The sequence below is a fragment of the Cervus elaphus genome, chromosome 3 (assembly GCF_910594005.1).
Source record: "Cervus elaphus chromosome 3, mCerEla1.1, whole genome shotgun sequence".
Classification (NCBI taxonomy): Eukaryota; Metazoa; Chordata; class Mammalia; order Artiodactyla; family Cervidae; genus Cervus; species Cervus elaphus.
The window spans coordinates 41902504-41921404 of NC_057817.1; the positions used below are offsets into that span (position 1 = coordinate 41902504).

Consider the following 18901-nt stretch of genomic DNA (forward strand, 5'->3'; position numbering starts at 1 on the left):
ACAAACTTCAGTTATTTACCATCAGAATTTTTCCCTCCCACAGATACTCCTCCCATAGAAGCAGGTTCTCTAACTATGGCGCCAAGGACCAGCACTATCATGGGCATCACTTGGGAATTTGTCAGCAAAGCAACTTCTCATGTCCCACCCACAGACCTACTTGAACCAGAAACAAAGCAGGTTGGCCCAGCAACCTGCCAGATGATAAAACAAGGCCTCCAGATAATTCTGAAGCAAGCTAGAACCACTGACCTAACAACAATCAGAATTTCTCCACCTTGGATTTATGGTAATAATTTGTAATAACAACACTGATAAAAACAACAACAAACTACCAAAACTACTCTCCTATATCAAATAGCTAATGCATGCCAAGCAGTGCACTCAGTGTACATGTGTGCCTGTGTGATCTCAATTAACCTACATGAGGATAAGAGGCAAAAATCATTTTGATTTAAAAGATAAGGAGAGAGAGAGAGAAGTCGCTCAGTCATGTCTGACTGCGACCCCATGGACTGTAGCCTACCAGGCTCCTCTGTCCATGGGATTTTTCAGGCAAGAGTACTGAAGTGGGTTGCCATTTCCTTCTCCAGGGGATCTTCCCGACCCAGGCATCGAACCCAGGTCTCCCACATTGCAGGCAGACGCTTTACCGTCTGAGCCACCAGGGAAAGGAAGCAGGTTTGGAAAGGAAACTGGTACAAGGTCAAAGTATAAACAGCAGAAACAGGAGTTAAATTCAAATCCTGATACAAGAGTTATGGTTTTCTACTTCACTATATTTATTAAAGAACAGGTAATATACACAATGTCCTGTATACTATTTGTAATTAACTATTTGTATTTAACTAAAAGGATAGGTCATGAATCTACCTTTTAAAGTCAAGAGGTGAATATTAGAATTGTTAAAATAACTCAAGTACAGTGTAGAGTGGTATCTAGACTTGGACTGAGAAGCAATGACATTTATCATTAGAGAAATACCCAAAAATAATAATAATGAGAAAAGGTTTAACCTTTCATATGTGTTGTTGTCATCTTTTTTTGGGGGGGAGCTCACTTTTTCTATTTTTTTTTTCACGTTTTATATGAAGTCTTTTAGTGATGTAAAATTTTGTAATAATTATCTGGTAAGCATCTTATATTATCTTTTAAAAATGTTTTACTCTTCAGTTTAGTAAAGCTGATTTAAAAAAACACTAAAAAAGTATCCAATGAACAGTCAAGAAATAGTTTTTTCTGTTTAAATTTAACAAAACCAACAAAACTAACTCTTTAATTTTTAATCCTTAGATTTGTCAGTGGAAAGAGCATTCAGAGAAATCCTGAAGTTATGAAATCAGACACTGTGAACGATATTTTCTACTAGGTAGAGTAAGTACATACACAAGGAACTAAACACAAATGTGTAATATGCTACAGCACTGATGAAAACTGCATGTGGGACAGTTAGAAAGGTGTTTTTGTGAGGAAAAGTTGCAAACCAAAACAACTTTTCCATTGGCCTCTTCCCCTCAATTATTTCACATCCTAGTCAAAGGAACAATCATGATTAATGCTTGCAATTTTCTTTCTTTATATTTACTTGCAAATAAAAACTCAACCATATTTCCTGCAATGAGTGCAAGTGTTTAAAAAGTCTACGTCTATTTATGTACTGGTTTTAGGAAAAAAATCTCACATTTGCTTAAAGTAATAATAATATAAGAATACATGACCGGGATTGCAAGAGGGTATCTTTATTTTACAACTGAGCAGACACAAAAATATTTCAAATGTCACCAAGGCTTGTGAAAAATTACAAAATTTCTTACCAAGTTCAATCATTTTCCTAAACTACAGGTAAAATGAACTACTTCCAGATACTCTCAGAGAATTTAAAACAAGCCAAGAATGTGGAGACAATGGACTCAGCAAATATCTGGCACATTATTAGAATGGATGTACATATAAACAGATAAAAGAGGACACTTCTTATTAAAATTTAGATTTATACATTTACACATTTGCACACGGAAAAAAATATACCTTAGCTACTTTCCTCCAGTTAAGACAGTCAAAGAAGTAATATGTTCCCCTCTCATATGTATTGGTTTTCATTGTTGGCTCCATGCCTGGTGCCCTGGTAATCCATACTCGTTCTTCTTTGTGGTATCTCCAATCACGGTTAAAACTTCAATTTTTAAGAGAAAAAGACAATTAATTTTTCCCTTTGGCTCACATCAAACATTTTCTACATCTTGTAAAACAGTTTTCAGAAAATAATCAATACAATAACTATATGAATATTGATGCTTCTTCACCCTGATTTTTATTGTTATTAAATACAAACCTAGTAAAATAAATATAGGAAAAGACTTTTAAAATTTATCCCAAAACCACACTCTTTAATTAATACACAGATCTTTATTTAACTGAAGAAATTTTTTATGCAAACAAAATGAGATCTTAAAAGCTCTATGAGCAATGTGATAAAAACTTTGGCAGACCAAAAAAAGATCCAGTGTTCCAGAAACTTCACTCCTTTTTTGTTCTTAATATTCAATAAAAATTGAGATATCTATTAAAACAAACAAAAATCTCAACTATTTGTGTTATTTTGTAAGAAACTAAATGCAAAGCCTATTTGAATTAATTACTTAAATTCACATAAAATTTGTAACTAATTTCAAATTTTAAAATATTTAGAAAATTCTTAATAAGTCTATTATTTTTATTTTTTATTCAGATCTTTGATCCTAAATTCTCAATAGCCCAAAGGATATCCATTAATATTCACATGAGTATCAATGACAGTTTACACCACCTGTAAACCAGGGAAGTAACATCCAAAGGAGGTAAATATACCACAAAAAATGTCTCTGGTAGAACAAACCTCCATGCAAACAAATTCCTTCCTATCAATACAATGAGGAGTTATTTTAGACATATATTTTATATATGTTTATATATTTTTAGACATAAGTAAGATATGAGACAGAACTGCCAGTGATGGATGAATGAATGACTGATGAATTTATTTATGTATGGAGTAAATCAAAAGGAAGAACTAACAAATGCTATCTTACAAAAAATGAGGGAAAACATGGAAAAAACCAAATTCTCAATTGAGAAATTAAAAACAATTTATTACCAACACAGTGAATTTTACACTTTAAAAGTATCTGATCCAACGCCATTTGTAGAAATGTTAATAATATAAAATACTTAACTCTATAAAAAGGTCTCCCAATCATTACGTCATAAGTTTTTGGTAACAATTCACTTTATAGTAAACACGATTAATAGTCTATTGCTAACAAAATGTTACCAACTGGACATAAAAAAATGACACAAAATTTTTATTCTTAGAGCATCAGGTAAAAACAGAAATGCTCAGAAAAACAATATATTCAATGGACCAATTTCTTAATACTAGTTTATTTAAGTTGGCCAATAGGCTTCTGGTAATAACCATGGAGTTCATTTTATCAATACTTCAAAATACACAAGAAATATGCACAGTGCCTTGCCCCTATAATGCTCAATATATATAATAAATGATGAAATTCACTGTCAATAGCATTAAGTGCTTCCACAAGGAGAAAGATGACCCACAGTTATGAACCATATCTTATACTTCATTTATTTATAAAAATCAGATTTACCAAATGCACGAATCAAGCTGATCCTGACTTCTTACAAATTTAGGGTTATTTAAGTTTGAAAATGCTTTTTATGTATACAGCTAAAAGCAAAACAACTTAAATTTCTTGATGAATATTTCTGTTCTAAAAACAAAGACAAAAACTACAGCCATTGTCATTTAAAAAAATATTTTAGAATAAACAAGGTCTATCATAATACAAAAGTTTTTAAAAATACTTTGAACATACAGCTCTACTGCAGCTAAAAGTTGTAATACGTCTCCTCCGTTCATGTAATAGAGATAGAAAAGAAGGTCTTCTCCATATCGGCCAAGTTTTATTGCAGCCAGCTGGAAAAGATAAATTATTCTGAAATGTAAAATGAGTTTGAAAATCGTAACATATAACTGATTCCACTAAAGTAAAAATGTAAAGATAAAACAGAAACTCCTCTTTGCAGCAGATAACTGCCATTACATGATTACAGAGGTAAGTTATACAATTTTAAAAGGGAGTTTCATCATTTGAATGACTAAACTCATTGAACAATTATTTCTGATATATCTATTTTATGTATTAACAGGAGGAAAAAGCTATATAAAACTTTCTGAGCAAGCTCTAATGCTGTCTTACTCAAGAGTCTGTTAATAATCAATGTGGCAATAATAGTGGAACACTGTGTTCAGAAAAAAAGGACTTACATTCAAGTCTTAGTATCATTACTTACTAATATGACCATATCCAAGTTCTTTAATGTCTCTGACCTTTCAATTATAAAACGTAGTTAACGATACCAACAAGGATTACTAAAAATGTAACTGAAATTAAGTGATAATGTGAATGCACTTTGTAGAGTGCCTGATACATACAAGCCTTAAATATTAACTGAATTTACATCTGACAGTGATTCACAAAATGGTTATGTACTTTTAGCACAACATAGATAGATAAGTATAAAAATCACAACGGGATACATTCTTTATTTTGTTTAAATGGATGACCAAAAGATGGCTACTCTACATGTCACTCCACAGAGGAGAAATAACTGCCTAACAAACTGTCAAACACAAGCTCAATAGTCTCAAATTCTCACATTAAAAGAAATATTTTTTTATCTCTTTATCTACACTTGTATTTAAATGTTTGTTTAGTTATTGTTACACATTCTTTGAATGTCATTTTTCTCTCCTTTCATATTATCCCCATTCAAGCAACAGTCTTCAATGTGACAAATTATCCTAAAGCATTATTTCTTAAATTGTTACGAGAAAAGGTTCTGCAACCCTCAAGTCACTGGAGCCATAAATGAGTGTTATCGTGGAAGTGGCAGCAAATCACATAATCCATAAACAGAAAAAAACTAGCTCTATCTCACACTTCTTGTCTTCCATCTACTCAAGTATTAAAAGACATTAACAAACACATGTTTCTCTTTACTTGCCTATCTGCATCATCAACATCCATTTGACTACACAACTGCATGGTACAGAAGCAGGACACTATTTATATTTATATTATACATATTTATACACATAACACAAATATATAATTTTTAACAAACTATACGTATCCTTTCACATGACCAAAATCTAGTCCCCTAAGGCAGAAGTGTTTTCTTTCTTAGAATAATAATAAAAAGATTAAAGCTGTAAACTCTTAACAGTTATCTATAACTAGAAATTTAGGTAATTAAAAATAGAAAATGAACCAAAAAAAGTCAAAGATAATAGCTTTAAAATGTATTTTTTTCATTAAAAACATTGTACCTGCAGTATTCATAAGGAAAAATCTTTCTCATTGATACATACATAAAATGAAAATATCAGGAGGAAATTTATCAAAATTTCCATGTTACTTTGTTCCCATCAACTGTGGTTATGGTTACACCCTGTTATTAATAATTATAAAAAAGATTTTACTGGTCCTAACATTGTTTTTAAAATATTTAAAAAATATAACCCAGACCTCATCAAAACACAAGATTATAAACAAAAATAGAAATTAAATTGTTACATACAACAAAATGGACATACAAAAACATACCTCTGAGACCACTGCTAATTATTTCAAAAACTATGCTGTCAGAATTGAAAAACAGCACCTAAAAACAGATAAATTCATGCTGACTGAGTAGAATAATAAACTACACTCACCTTATCCCTAATGTGAATGTTCGTTAAGTACTCAGATGGAACATGGAAGTCTGGATAATAAAATGAAAAAAGCCTTATTAACTGATTCTCAGTTACAAATACATTTTTTAAAGGTCTAAACAAAAACAGGTTATCCTACCTATGTCTTGAGGTCGACAAGGTGAAGATGCCCAGGGTGATGCAAATTTGGGGTAGAGATTTCTGAATAAGGGGGAAAAAAACCATTCTGAAGTCCAAAGTAGAAAAAGAGATTTCTAATTTTATTTTAGGAAATCAAGAAAAACAATGAATTTAATATATTAAGATGCGCATCCTCAAACTTCCAATTTCTTTTCTTGGTTTTACTATGGCTTACACAGCAGGAAACTTAAACAAGGTTAAAAAATATACATCCATATATGCACATTTGTATATATAAATTACTACTTCAAACTCAGAATGCTTTAAGCTCATTAATACTATGTCTTCAAGTAAAATTACTTGCCCATTTTTATAGCCAATAAAAAAGTAATTATTATAAACAAAAGTTCAAATTCAGCAAACATTTACAAAGTATCTATTATTATATACCTGGCACTAGGTGCTTATACATTAGCAAGCATAACAAAGATCATCAACCACATGAAACTTACTTTCTGATTGAGGATAGTGGATTGGGAGGGAGACAGACAAAAACAACTCAGAAAATGGAAAACAGGAAGTGGCATGGCGTCACAGACCATCTTACAGACAAACTGAGGTTACCAAAAATGACAAAGTCAAAGTGGTGACTAGAGGTGAGCAGCTGAGGGATCATGAAGGGTAAAATTTCTGGAGGAGAGAAATTCAAGAAGCTGGGATTTCAGGGTTTAGGAAAGACTATATATGTGTATATAGAAACTGCAAAACTTCAAGAGGAATATTACTATAAAGTAAGAGTGATCCAGCAACTAACCTAAGAGGGGATGACCCAGAGTCAGCAGATAGCAGCAACTATGAGTGGCAGAAGATGATACAATTTGAACACATACATTAAAAACTGTAGGGAGGTATTATACACAAATAAAGAAGAAAAGAAAAAAACTTACTCGGGGGAGTTCAGATTGAGGCCTAATGTTGTTAAGTCACTTCCTAATGCAAGATGTACCATTCCTGGGTCTGTCTCTGCTGCCCTGATAAATGTTAACAGGCCGATCATTCCAAATTGGTCCGTCACCATCCCTTGGGGAATGTTAGTAACCCGACCTGGATAAGAAAAACATAGTCGTTTCTATCTTTTAGGAAAAAGGAAGTAAATAAATAAATTCTATAATATCTTTGATATATTCTATAGAGCCTCACCATCAGGTAACACCTGGATCCCTTTTTTCTGCTGGTTATTATTTTGTGTCGTTGAACTTTTATCTCCAGGGAATTTGGGTCCATCTGTACTTGAAGTTGTCTTGCCAGATGTATTCAAATTCTAACATGAAAAAAAAAATTAAATGTGACATTAAAATCTGTTAAGTGTAAAAATTTCAAGTTCATAAAGTAATACTTTTTTACTCATTTTTTAATTACATTTAAGTTGGCAGTTTTTCAAGTTCTACATGAAATTTTTTGTCTCCACAACTGTCCCATGGTATACAAATAAACCCTGTATTATATACCTTTGAGTATTTAAAGGACAAGAAATATATGGAAAATATTTTTATTTATCTCAGATCTTCAGTCACAGACCAAAAAATCCATCTCTGTATCTTAGAACTGTTTGTTACAGGATACACTTGAAGTCATATTTCTCAATACCTTCATTTAGAAGACAAACTAAACACAGTATATTACCTAAAATAGCACCAAAAAAACCTCCAAGGTAAATCAGAATATATGAATCTTTACAATTCATATCTATTTTAATTCTTACCCAATAATCTTCTGTATCAATTATTTTAATATACACCTTCCATCACACACACACACAAAAAGCAATATTTTCATTGAAATGTGGAAGAAATAAACACAATTGTTAAGTCAGAAACAGGAAGCTGAGTTGGTTGAATCAACACAGGAATAAAAATGTGTATAAAGATTCTTCAAGGAGAAAACTTACTCAAGAAAAACACAGCTCCTTAGAAGGCTATAATATCAAACTTCATGGGATCCAGCTGACAGGGACTACAATAAAAGTCTACATTAACTCTGAGAAGTTCAACAGAAATTTGCAAACCTATATGAAATAGGAGAAAAATAGGCTATCTTCTAAGTTACAAAGGTTTTCCACAGTTTTCAGAAGTTAGATTACTACAGATATTCAAAATAAATAATTTTCTAATAGCATTTAATATGTCCTTAATATAGACTATAAAACTATTAATATAAGAGAAATCTGAAGGGAAAAAACTATGTAACTCACATAGATAATTCTCAGTTACTTACAGATTTACTGTCATCATTACTTGATGTTGGATCTTTATAACTGGAACCAGGTAATGCTGGAAAATCTTCATTGTGTATTGAGAAGTCCTGGGATTGCTCATTTGCTGGTTTTGTTACCATTCCAACTATATAATGAAAATAATCCAGAGAATTGCAATTGATATTTATGAAATTTTGCTACAAATTATAAAAAGTTAAGCTTTCCTCATGATAATATACCAAAAGGAATTTTTTTTATTATGCTATGAAAACACACTTCAAAAAATTAGTATTCTGGATAACAATGAATAACTAAATTCTTATATAATTGATTAATAACTAAAATACACAAAATAATACAAGGGAAATAAGTGGTAATCCCATAATTCTAATCTAATGTCACACATAGATGCTGAAAAAACACAGTCTGATACTGGTAACAATTATTAAAATTTTTTGTTTAAAAGCTTGCTTTAAATATTTGACTAGTTACTATAAATATCAGTTAATTGTCAAATAGCAAATGAACAGAATAAATTTTAAAGAAAATGTCAGTATTCTACTTGAAAGTGACTTACAGAGTGAGCAAATTGCAATCAATTATAAAACAACTCCATATTATTTCAGATTTTCTTGGACTCCATGTAATAGATGTAAAACATGCAAGAACTGGGAAGTAATCCTCCCACTATACTTGGCATTAGTCAGGCCCTTATTGGAGAACAATATCCAGTTTGGGGCTCCACAATTCAAGAACGATATGGAGAAACTAGAGATGGTCCAAGGAGAGCAACGGGAATGATTAAAGGGATGAAAAAATGGACCTATGAGGAAAGGTTAAAAACATTAGAGTCTGAACTGAGAATCAAGTAGCTAGGTACTCAACTTCCAGGGCAGATCATTTTTGCTTTTTTGGTGGGGAGGAAAGCTAATTAGGAAACATTTGAAAGTGAATAATAAAGTTTTCCCTTCTTCACATATTATTATTTGTATTCATATTCTGAAAGTAACATAAACCCATGTTGGTTGAAAATGGGAAAAACAGTATCTTAGAACTGATGAAACGATCCCTTTAAGTTCAGTGTTTTTGCTATTAGTCTTTATCACATTCTACCAATTATGTGCAAAGGATACAAAAAAATATGGTTACATTGTTGTTACATAATTTCAATGTCTAGTTCATTTAGCCTGTTAGCCAAATCTCTCATTTATTAAAGATAGTGAAAAAGGGTAAAGTGGTGACCAAGAGTCTACATAAACTATATATACATGACCCATAAGTAGTTCTCAACAGAAGGCGATTTTTTGTTCCCATGAGACATGTGTCAACATCTGTGGTTGTCACAATGGCCGGGGGCACGGTGGGTGGGGGGGGGGGTGCAGAAAGGGTGGGAATAAGGGCGGCGGTGCTACTAGGCATTGAGTAGGCAAAGGGCAAGAATGCTGATAAACATTCTGTAATGCACAGGACAGTCTCTCATTTACAAGAAACTATCTATTCATATGTCAGTAGTGTGGAGGTTGAGAAACTTGGCTTAGCAAAAATCATCAGTGTATGGTTAGTCATTATTAATTACTAGGAATAAGAGCATGTATTCTTTAAAAAAAAAAGTGTGACGAACTGAACAAAGGCAAACCATAGATTATTAAGGTATACTAAGGCAGAAATGCCAGAAGAAAATAACTTCTGAATACCAATGAAGACTTCCTTTTGGGGTTTCTATACAAATTAAGTTTTCCCATTTAACTCTGCTATCATGGTATTCTGGGAAGAAAAAGCACTTTGCATTTATCAACTCTGACAAAACTACATTACTCTGATTAGAAAATACATGTGTGTACACACACATGCAAGCAAATATACACATATATGTGTGTGTGTATAACAGAAAATTTTCACTAGCCATCAATAAAAAGCTTAATTAATTACCATAAGGAGCTCTTCCAGCCAAGGGGTTTATTAATGGAGTTGGGTTACCACTTCCTTCCCTTCTGTTTCGGTCTGCTAATGCTGGAAAATCTGAAAGGTCCAATCCTGTCACATTTTCACTTCCATCTAAATAAGAAGAGACAAACTAGTTACTGCTCTACAAACATTTTGAAGAGATTATTACTAACTATAATAAAATTTGAAATGACAGTGTCTTCTTCCTAAATAATGTACAGCACTGTACTTGGTATATGTAAATGTACAATAAATATTTGTGGATTGACTTTGTGTGAAAGAATTTATGAACAACTCAGCAAAGCAGTATGTACCTACTATATAATAAAGATCCCAAATCCTAGAGGCTTAAGATAGATAATAAGGAGTAAGGTTGTATGTTATTTCTCCTGTGAAAGATGGTCCTCAAGTTATACGTTGCTGACTAGTAAGAGGGGAGACTGTTGTGATAAAATTGCTCTTTTCACTATATTCAAAAACAGAAGTTGTATCTGGAATGCTTGGAACTTCATTTATAACACTGGTGTGATAATGACAGTGCCTCCTGCAAATGGTCTCAATCACATTGGAGGCACGAGCAATGCAAACAGAATCCCTAAGGATACTTTTGGCCTATCTGGCCTATTCCATACACAAATGTGTACACATGTGAGTATGTGAGTGTGTGTGTTTTGCAGTTTAGAGTGTAAGTAGGGTGGAGAACGGAGGATACATGTAGAGATCCCATGTCTGGTGAGTGAAATGTATGAGAATATGACACAAAGCCCAGAAGTTTATATTACCTATTACACAGTAGGCGCTCAATAAATTGAATAAATAAAATATCTGTTCATTTTGAATTTTAAAATATCAGTTCCTTTCCTTTTAAAAACTAAAATTTAATCCAACATTTCTACTTTGCCTATTTTAATCATTACTTTGATCTCTTCTCAATGTGTTAATTATTCTAATACTCTAACAATCTTATATTCTTAATTTTTGAAGAATTTATTTTCTACCTTACTGTTAGTATGCACTATAGTTTTTCTTTGATTTGTCTCATCTAGTGTATTATAACCATTTTCAATTTATTTGCCCCCTCGTTCAGTTTAATTTTCCTCTTAATATTCATAACTAAAAGGATCTCAGAAAGAAACAACTCAAGAACTCTGTTCATAGAAAACACTTACATTCCAAGTCAGGTGACAATTTAAAATTATGAAGGGTAAAAGATAAAATAATTCAAACCCACTGCTTTTAAAGAAACTGCAGCTTATGAACGCTGAATTCTAAACAGGCATTATATAAAAAGACAACAATACATATCAATAGCTTATATAGTACTTTAAAAAGTAATCTCTCTTGAATTACTTGATTATGAATTCTAACTATAAACTTACAGTGTTAACCTTGAATACACTTCTTCAGGTCCTCTAAGATGGAGTTTAAAATTGGCATGTATTATTTAAGAATACCTAAAAATAGTATTAACTCACAAATTTTTATTTTTAGGGTAAGACTTGGAAACAACTTTCCTAGTGTAAAATATACTTACTTAAAAATGACTTAAAAAAATAATTGTAAAATTTACGGAAGTGTATAAACCGTATTTCAGAATACAAGATGGCACCGAGGCACACTGTCACTTCACGGTTCATTTAGGAGGGGAAAAAACCTCACTAACTAAATTATGATATGCATCCTAATTTCAGAGATATTTAAATATGAAAAAAATGTGCATCTGAGAAACAATGGAATATGGTACTTCATATCAGAACACAAAACTTTAAATGCAAAAACTAAAATTCTGAAGTGTCACTTGGTCAACCCAGGCTGCTACTAAACATACAATAATGTTGAAAAATTAAAAGCCGATAGCCAGAACTATCATTTCAATTGCTAACCTTCTCATGCTTCCACATACACCCCGTTTCGCTGATCATTCTTCCACCTTCCACTTCCTTTACTATATTTCTCTCAACAATCATACTCATTTTTGCTCCTATGACTATAACAACATCCTTCATTTGCTTTCTCAGGAAAGGGTCTGGAGGCAAGGGTGGAAGAAAGTAAAACCTGAAGCAGAACAGTAACAAAGCCTCCTGTTCTGTTCTGTCTGAAGCCAGCTGATAAAAGAAACCAATAGACTGCAAAAATTTGTTACTGTCAAAATCAGAATTGGCTTTCTATGTACTTAAATTTTGAATTTTACACTTAAAACTGGATTAAAAATTTATGAGTTAAATGCAAAAATTAGTATTATTAAAACTATTAAGAAAAAACTGTAAGTGCTCCATATAGTTTTAAAGGTTTCTTCAATCTGGGTCTCTATAGCCAGAATGCCACAATGCTCAACCTAGTTTAGACTATAGTGAAAGGACTGAGGATAAGAAAAGCTCTTGAAGCAAAAAGATTCTGAGGCACAAATATAGACTAAGTTAACGTTCATGCTTTCTCCAGGTGTTAAGAAAACAAATCTGAGGTTATAACACTGCTATTACCATGCCAAGTGAAAAAATATATTTAACTATCTTTTAACTACTGACTGAATTAAATCCTATTTCCTGTCAAATTCTCCCCTAAATTAAGTTCTATCATTTAAACACAAAAATTCCTTTAATTATTTTAAGACCAGTATGTTGAACTGCTTTATATTTCAAGATCTATCATATTTTTATAGGGTACTAGCTCCAGAATAAGCTTACCTGTTCCATTAAAAATGTTACTTGATAAGGAGTTATTCATTCCAAATGCCTGATTCCTGTTCATTCCAAATCCAGACATACTGGGTACATAGAAAATAATTTTAGATATACAGTAAGAATACTAACTTTCAGATGAAGAAAAACAAAAGTGTTTACTTTTGATCTCCTCATATAAAACAACATGTCTAAAAACAAACACTAATTTTATTTTTGAGTTGAATATTTTTATTTAAAGGTTCCCTAAAATCCTTCCATGAACAACTGAGAACCAAAACGATCAGTTAAAAAACAAAAAGCAAAGAATTTATATAAGGCTTGAGGAAAACAGATTAAGGGTATCATTCTGTGTACTTGGCGAGTCAACCTACTGAATATACTGAAAGACGTAACTAAATTCAAAAATAGGTGATTTAGTTTAAGACTATTCTTGAATATTTGTTTTTCTTTTACTACTGGTAAAATGTGCTATTATTACTTTTCATAAAAGATCTTCATTCATATAGTCTGTCTTTTCCCAACTAGAATGGACAGAGTTCATGTCAGACATACCTTTGCATCTCTCTGCTCTTAGCATTCAGGAGGATACAAAAGGCACTCAATAAATGTTTAGTTGACCTGAATTAAATGGTGTTTTTCTTTAACTGAATTCAGTGTTCTAAAACACATCATTCTTATCAAGTGTATCTTTTAGTTATTTTTTTAAAAATCTCTCCATAGTTCCCTTAATTCTAAATTAAGGTACTTGGTAAATAGTTACCAAAGCCTCCCTTTTCTGCACAAGCGTAAAGATGGGAAAACAAACAAACAAAAAATAAGGCTGAATTTAAAGTGAGGTCAGAGTAATTAAACACGTCAAAAAGAACTGTTAACGCAAGTTCTACAATGAAAGAATGCATTTTTAACATCAAATAGTCTGAAAAAAGACAGTTGTATTAGTGTTATGAGTAAGGTTAAATTGAAGATGACAGGGTTTTTTTTTTTGCCTAGATTTGGAAAACTAACTATAGCCAAAGCCAAACAGTATTTTCATAAAATAATGCAGCTGGTGAAACAATACTCTAGAGAAGAGCAGAAAAGTCAACAGAAAGTTTTGTTTAATAGTGCGTTAGAACTGCTGACGATAGAGGTACCCTCAAACATTGAATAAGCAGTAAGAGATGAAAACATTCCATAATACATACATCTTATCAACAGTACTAAGCAGGGCTTTAGAGACCCACACTTCATTGACAATTTATAAGAATATTTACAAGCAAAGTATTTACAACTAGAATGTGAAAAAACATGGGAAAGCAAAAATTTAAATATACATTCAATGACATACTACAAGAATGCAGAAAGATGTGTTAAAGTCCAAAAAGTATTACATGATTAGGAAACTGTCAAGGAGATGAGTCTTGAGAACCCCTTTACAGAAATAACTTTGGTAAAAATTAAAAGAGCAGTCAAAATTATAAAAGAAATGCTCATATAAGTCTTAAAGTAAGAACTGGAGGTTATGGGATGAACATTAAGTTGGAAACGTGCTAATAACCTATTTTTATTCAGAATTTACAAGTACTAAGTAAGAGAAAGTAAATTAAACGGGTACCATGATAGCACCTACACCCTTTACCCACTATGCTGCCCATTAAAAAAAAGATCAAACTAAAATACCACTTTCACAATAAAGAAAGCCCTGTATTACAGACATAACTCTCATATAAATTATCTGAACAGCTTTAAAGTCCTAACAAAATATGTAACGTTTTCATATTGTTAACTATTATTTGCATAGCAGTATAACAGTGCAAAAAAAGGAGTGAAAAGCACAAACTCTTCTTTTTGTTTTAAATCCCAGGACATGACACTATTTCAAATACTACAGATGTAGTCTTCAAAAGGTCTTTGGTCAGTAAGTCTCCAAAGAACAAAACAGAAATTCGGTTGAAAAGGAACTTAACCAAAGGATAAATGAAGCAAGGCAATAATAATAATATTTCCAGTGCTATTCATAAATATGGAGCTCTTACCACACAGGCGACCAGCCTCATTTAATAGAAGAAGGACTTTTCAACAAAAATTTTTCTGGTTGGCAAACTAACAACAATCCTTTTCTAACAACAGCAAGAAAAAGCAAACTGATTCTCAAAAGAGTATGTCTTTAAGTTTGGGAGTTTAAATTGCTATGTGTAACAAAAAGAGAAGCTTTGGACAAAATATATGATGAAACACACTTATGAAACAGAAGCCAAGACTCAAGAACAGAACGTTGAATATGAAAAGGCAAATTTGAAAATACCCAGAAAGAACAATTATACACAGTATCAATAAATATCTTACCTGTTCACAGTAAAAGGTTGTCGAGAAGGCTGCTGCTTTGGCATACATATTATGCTTGGCGAGCTTCTGCTGGGGCTACCTAACCCTGAACTGCTCATGCTATTTGTCCTGCTAGGAATTCCAATGCCCTGACCAACCTGGGAGTGGTTCATCATATTCCTAGGGTTCATAGGCAAAATGCCCCTGAAAAAGAAGTCCAGTACACTAAATAAGCTCTCTATAAGCACTCATTAAAATTCTCTGTAAATAATCAATCGACCTAACCCTAGAATTTCAGATACACTTTCAAATTGCATTGTAAATTTTTATTCATTTAATTCTCTTGTCTGGTCATTTGAAAAGAGAAAAAGCTTTCTGAAAGTCAAAGTAAACAAACCAACAAGAAAGGGCAAATTTTAGAAGAATATATGGTGATAGCAAAGATGAGAGAACTATTGGTGTGACTATCACATAAAATACAAACATATTTCACATATATATTTTGAATAATTTCATTCCAAATGTATGTCATTCTATCTTCTTAATACTAAGATGCATCATTTTTTGTGATCTGCTTTATTTTATTCTCACTGGAACAATGGATGTGTGGTGAGGGAGCAATAAATAGAATCATCTGAGGAGTGATTTGAAATTGCACATTCTCCTTTGAAGAAGAGAGTTTGCTTTTTTGAAAAAAGATCCCCAGGTGGTGATTAATCCTTGATACCCATCCCAGCTGATAACCAGTATGCTAGCTGCAAGATAAAAGCATCTTACACTATACTTATCAATTTGCAATGAAATTAAATGAGCATAGGGTATCAACTTTCTTTTCCTCAGGCACTGAACCAGAAAATCAAATAAATAGTTACTTTATTAAAAAATTAAAAAGCTCGCTTACTCTACAAAGATACATTTTGAGAAATATTCTGGTCCATCAATATAAATACCTGCTTGGAGATGGAGGCGTGTGAAGTGACATTGTTGGTACCCCTGTTGTTGGCGTGACGTGGCTCGGTAACTGAGTGCCTTGTGATAAGCTGCGATTTAACTGAGGGGTATTGTTGCTCATCCCCCTCATTGGAAGGCCTAGTGCACCTATTAAAAAAATTCAGAAGAAGGAAATTCATTGCCATCAGGAATGAAATTGCTATCCATCTTCTGGAGTTGGTAATTTAAAACATTTAAAAATGACCTAACGTAAAATAATATGCAAATTTTAAATGGAAATATTCAATTCACTCCAAATGGACTCTAATCTGATTTTAACAAAAATGTTTGTCTGAAATTTAATATTATGAATTTTCATATTGCTTCCATTTTTCTATTTTTTCTTCTTTGCTTTTATCTATCTTCTTTTCATATTTCTATTTTACAATAAACTATGTCTGCCAATAACAAATTAGATGACTTGTTTCAATAAAAACATTTTGCATAAATATGCCTTTAAGAAATTTGCAATCTTGTGTTTTTATATTTTAAATCATAACTGAGTTACACAGACATTTAATCCCCACTTTGCTGAAGTAGTTTAAATTTTTAATTGATCCTTTCTAAATGCATTTAAGAAATAGTTTATTTACTACTATTTACACATACATATTTCTCAACATAACAATTTTTATAAACACAATATGTCAGCAACTGTTAAAAACTCAACCTGATATAGCTATGAGACAAGAATGCATAATATTTCAAAAGATTTCAAAGTACAGTGACCTTCTATTTATCTATCATTTATGAGGCCAGATGTGAGGTTAGACGTGTTCAAATATGTGTACTTTTAAAAAACTAGTGAGTTTACCACTCAGAAACAAAATATTAAAATAAAAATAAACCAATTGGGATAAATCATTTCCTGCCTCATGTTAATATAAAACGATATCAATTATTATTTTCTGAAAAATTCAGAATCATCATCATAGATATTTAATGTCCTAGATGCTTTCCTCCCCTTTTATCCCTCAAAAGTAAGGATGTTCAGCTATCATTTATGTTGTCATCACACCTGCCTATGAATGCCAATATGCTTCCTTTCCTCTATCCTCATACTTTTTGATGCCTCCTGTTTCTAGTCTATTGTGGAATGACGTTATCAGTCAACCACACTTATTCCGAACTGGAGATTAAATAAAAATGGCAAGATAGAATGAAAGTTAATGAATAAGAGGATTTTAGCACAAAGCATTAGACTCCTTCCCCCTCTTTCTGGTCTAACTTTGGGTTCAAGAATTTCAAAGACCTGAATATTTCGAACCTATGACTTCCAAAAAATTGGAATGTATTGTATATGTTCTGAATATTTTCCTTCAAATATTGCAAATTTATTTTCTGGCATAACAGTGTACCACTTTGTAATTTGGGATACCAGTGAATCCTGAAGATTTAGCTGGAATCTGTCAGCTTCAGTACTAAGCTTGTAGCCTAACTGCTTCTCAGCTGAATGAAGCCAACAAATCCAATTTAATGTAACTACTACATTGTATATATATTTATATTCCATGAAGATCTGAGCTTGACTCTATTATTCTTTAAGTCACATACATAAAGTGAATTGAACTAGATTGTATGTTGGTTTAGTCATTGTATGTATGTCTTTCACTACAAGTTTTGTGACCTTGAGTATACCACTAGCTATAGCCACTTCCTCTGAATTTAGGATAAAATAAGGAGGAACAAGAGATTAAAAACCAGCATACACAAGTCATAAGTCTTTGCCTTTTCTCAAGCACACTAGCTTTCCTCTAGGCCCTCTAGATGCTTCTCCCATAATGAACCACCAACATGACACTTTTCACATCACTTACTAAACAACCATCTATTGAGTGCCTAATGTGTCAAGCACTGTGTGAGCTGCTGGGGATATGGCAGTGAACAAGACAAAAAAAGCTCACATCCTTTTCCCTAAATATGCTGTCCTAAAGTCAGCTATAGTTGCAAATTTCCCATAGGAATGTTTCTCACAGTTACTGACCACAAAGAAACATTGAATTTTAGAACATGAAGGGACCTTAGAGATCACCTAATCCAATGTTCACATTTTACAGATGAGGAACCTGAGCCTCCGATAAGTTAACTGACTTCTCCAAGGTGACTCAAAGAACCAAGATTAGAATTTAGATTTCTCAGCTCCTGGTGTTCTTAACTGGAACCCTATGGGAACCCAATTAAACAGTAACTGAGCACCCTTGTGAGTACTCACTGACTTGTGACACCCGTTATCTATTCTTTTTCTCTTGCTTTCTTTTCCTGAATATGTTTACTTCTCCAAACTTTTTCTAAACCAACGTATCTTGTCTTTCCCCTCCATTTGCTTTCTCATCTTCTCTGTCTCTGTCAAGTTTCCGTTTCCTCTAGATTTACTTTCCCTTCCCATCTCATTCTCTCTATACCTTCATCATTATAAACAAACATTCATGTTCAAAAGGACTGCACCCTTCTGGCTCCTCAGTAAGATCTTCTGAAGACCCATGAGCTCTGTTTACTTCAGCCTTTCCTATACTACGCTGTACTATGAAAATCTGTAACTTGAGAGATACTGTAGAGACCGCAGATTATCTGACCACTATCAAAATAACTTGAGAAGGAAACAATAATGGGTCAGGTAATTTATTTAACTAATTTTAGATAGGCACATTTGAATTAACCTACAGTGAGGAGGGCAGAGGAAGAGAGTATGAAATAAAGAACTCAAAGATTAGCATTTAATTTTATTTTTTCCTTTAACATTTTGATTTCATGAAAACAGCTAATAAATTCAAATGGTCTGAGCTGCATTTTATTGAGCCAGGTGGGCAGGGGAAGAAATCAAAAGAAAAG

General features: G+C 32.4%; 1 protein-coding gene across 5 annotated transcripts in view; it reads right to left on the minus strand.

Annotated features, from left to right (window-relative positions):
- Positions 1-18901, minus strand: part of CNOT2 (CCR4-NOT transcription complex subunit 2) — a 123051-nt gene that overhangs the window by 4986 nt on the left and 99164 nt on the right. For all 5 annotated transcript variants that reach the window (XM_043887154.1, XM_043887189.1, XM_043887170.1 and 2 more), the window contains 11 exons: positions 16033-16180; positions 15104-15286; positions 12782-12861; positions 10083-10208; positions 8174-8298; positions 7100-7220; positions 6847-7003; positions 5919-5980; positions 5780-5829; positions 3876-3976; positions 2029-2173 (listed from right to left, as the gene is read on the minus strand). In XM_043887154.1, coding sequence (XP_043743089.1) covers positions 2029-2173; positions 3876-3976; positions 5780-5829; positions 5919-5980; positions 6847-7003; positions 7100-7220; positions 8174-8298; positions 10083-10208; positions 12782-12861; positions 15104-15286; positions 16033-16180 — 1298 coding nt within the window. The remainder of the gene's footprint in view (positions 1-2028; positions 2174-3875; positions 3977-5779; positions 5830-5918; positions 5981-6846; positions 7004-7099; positions 7221-8173; positions 8299-10082; positions 10209-12781; positions 12862-15103; positions 15287-16032; positions 16181-18901) is intronic.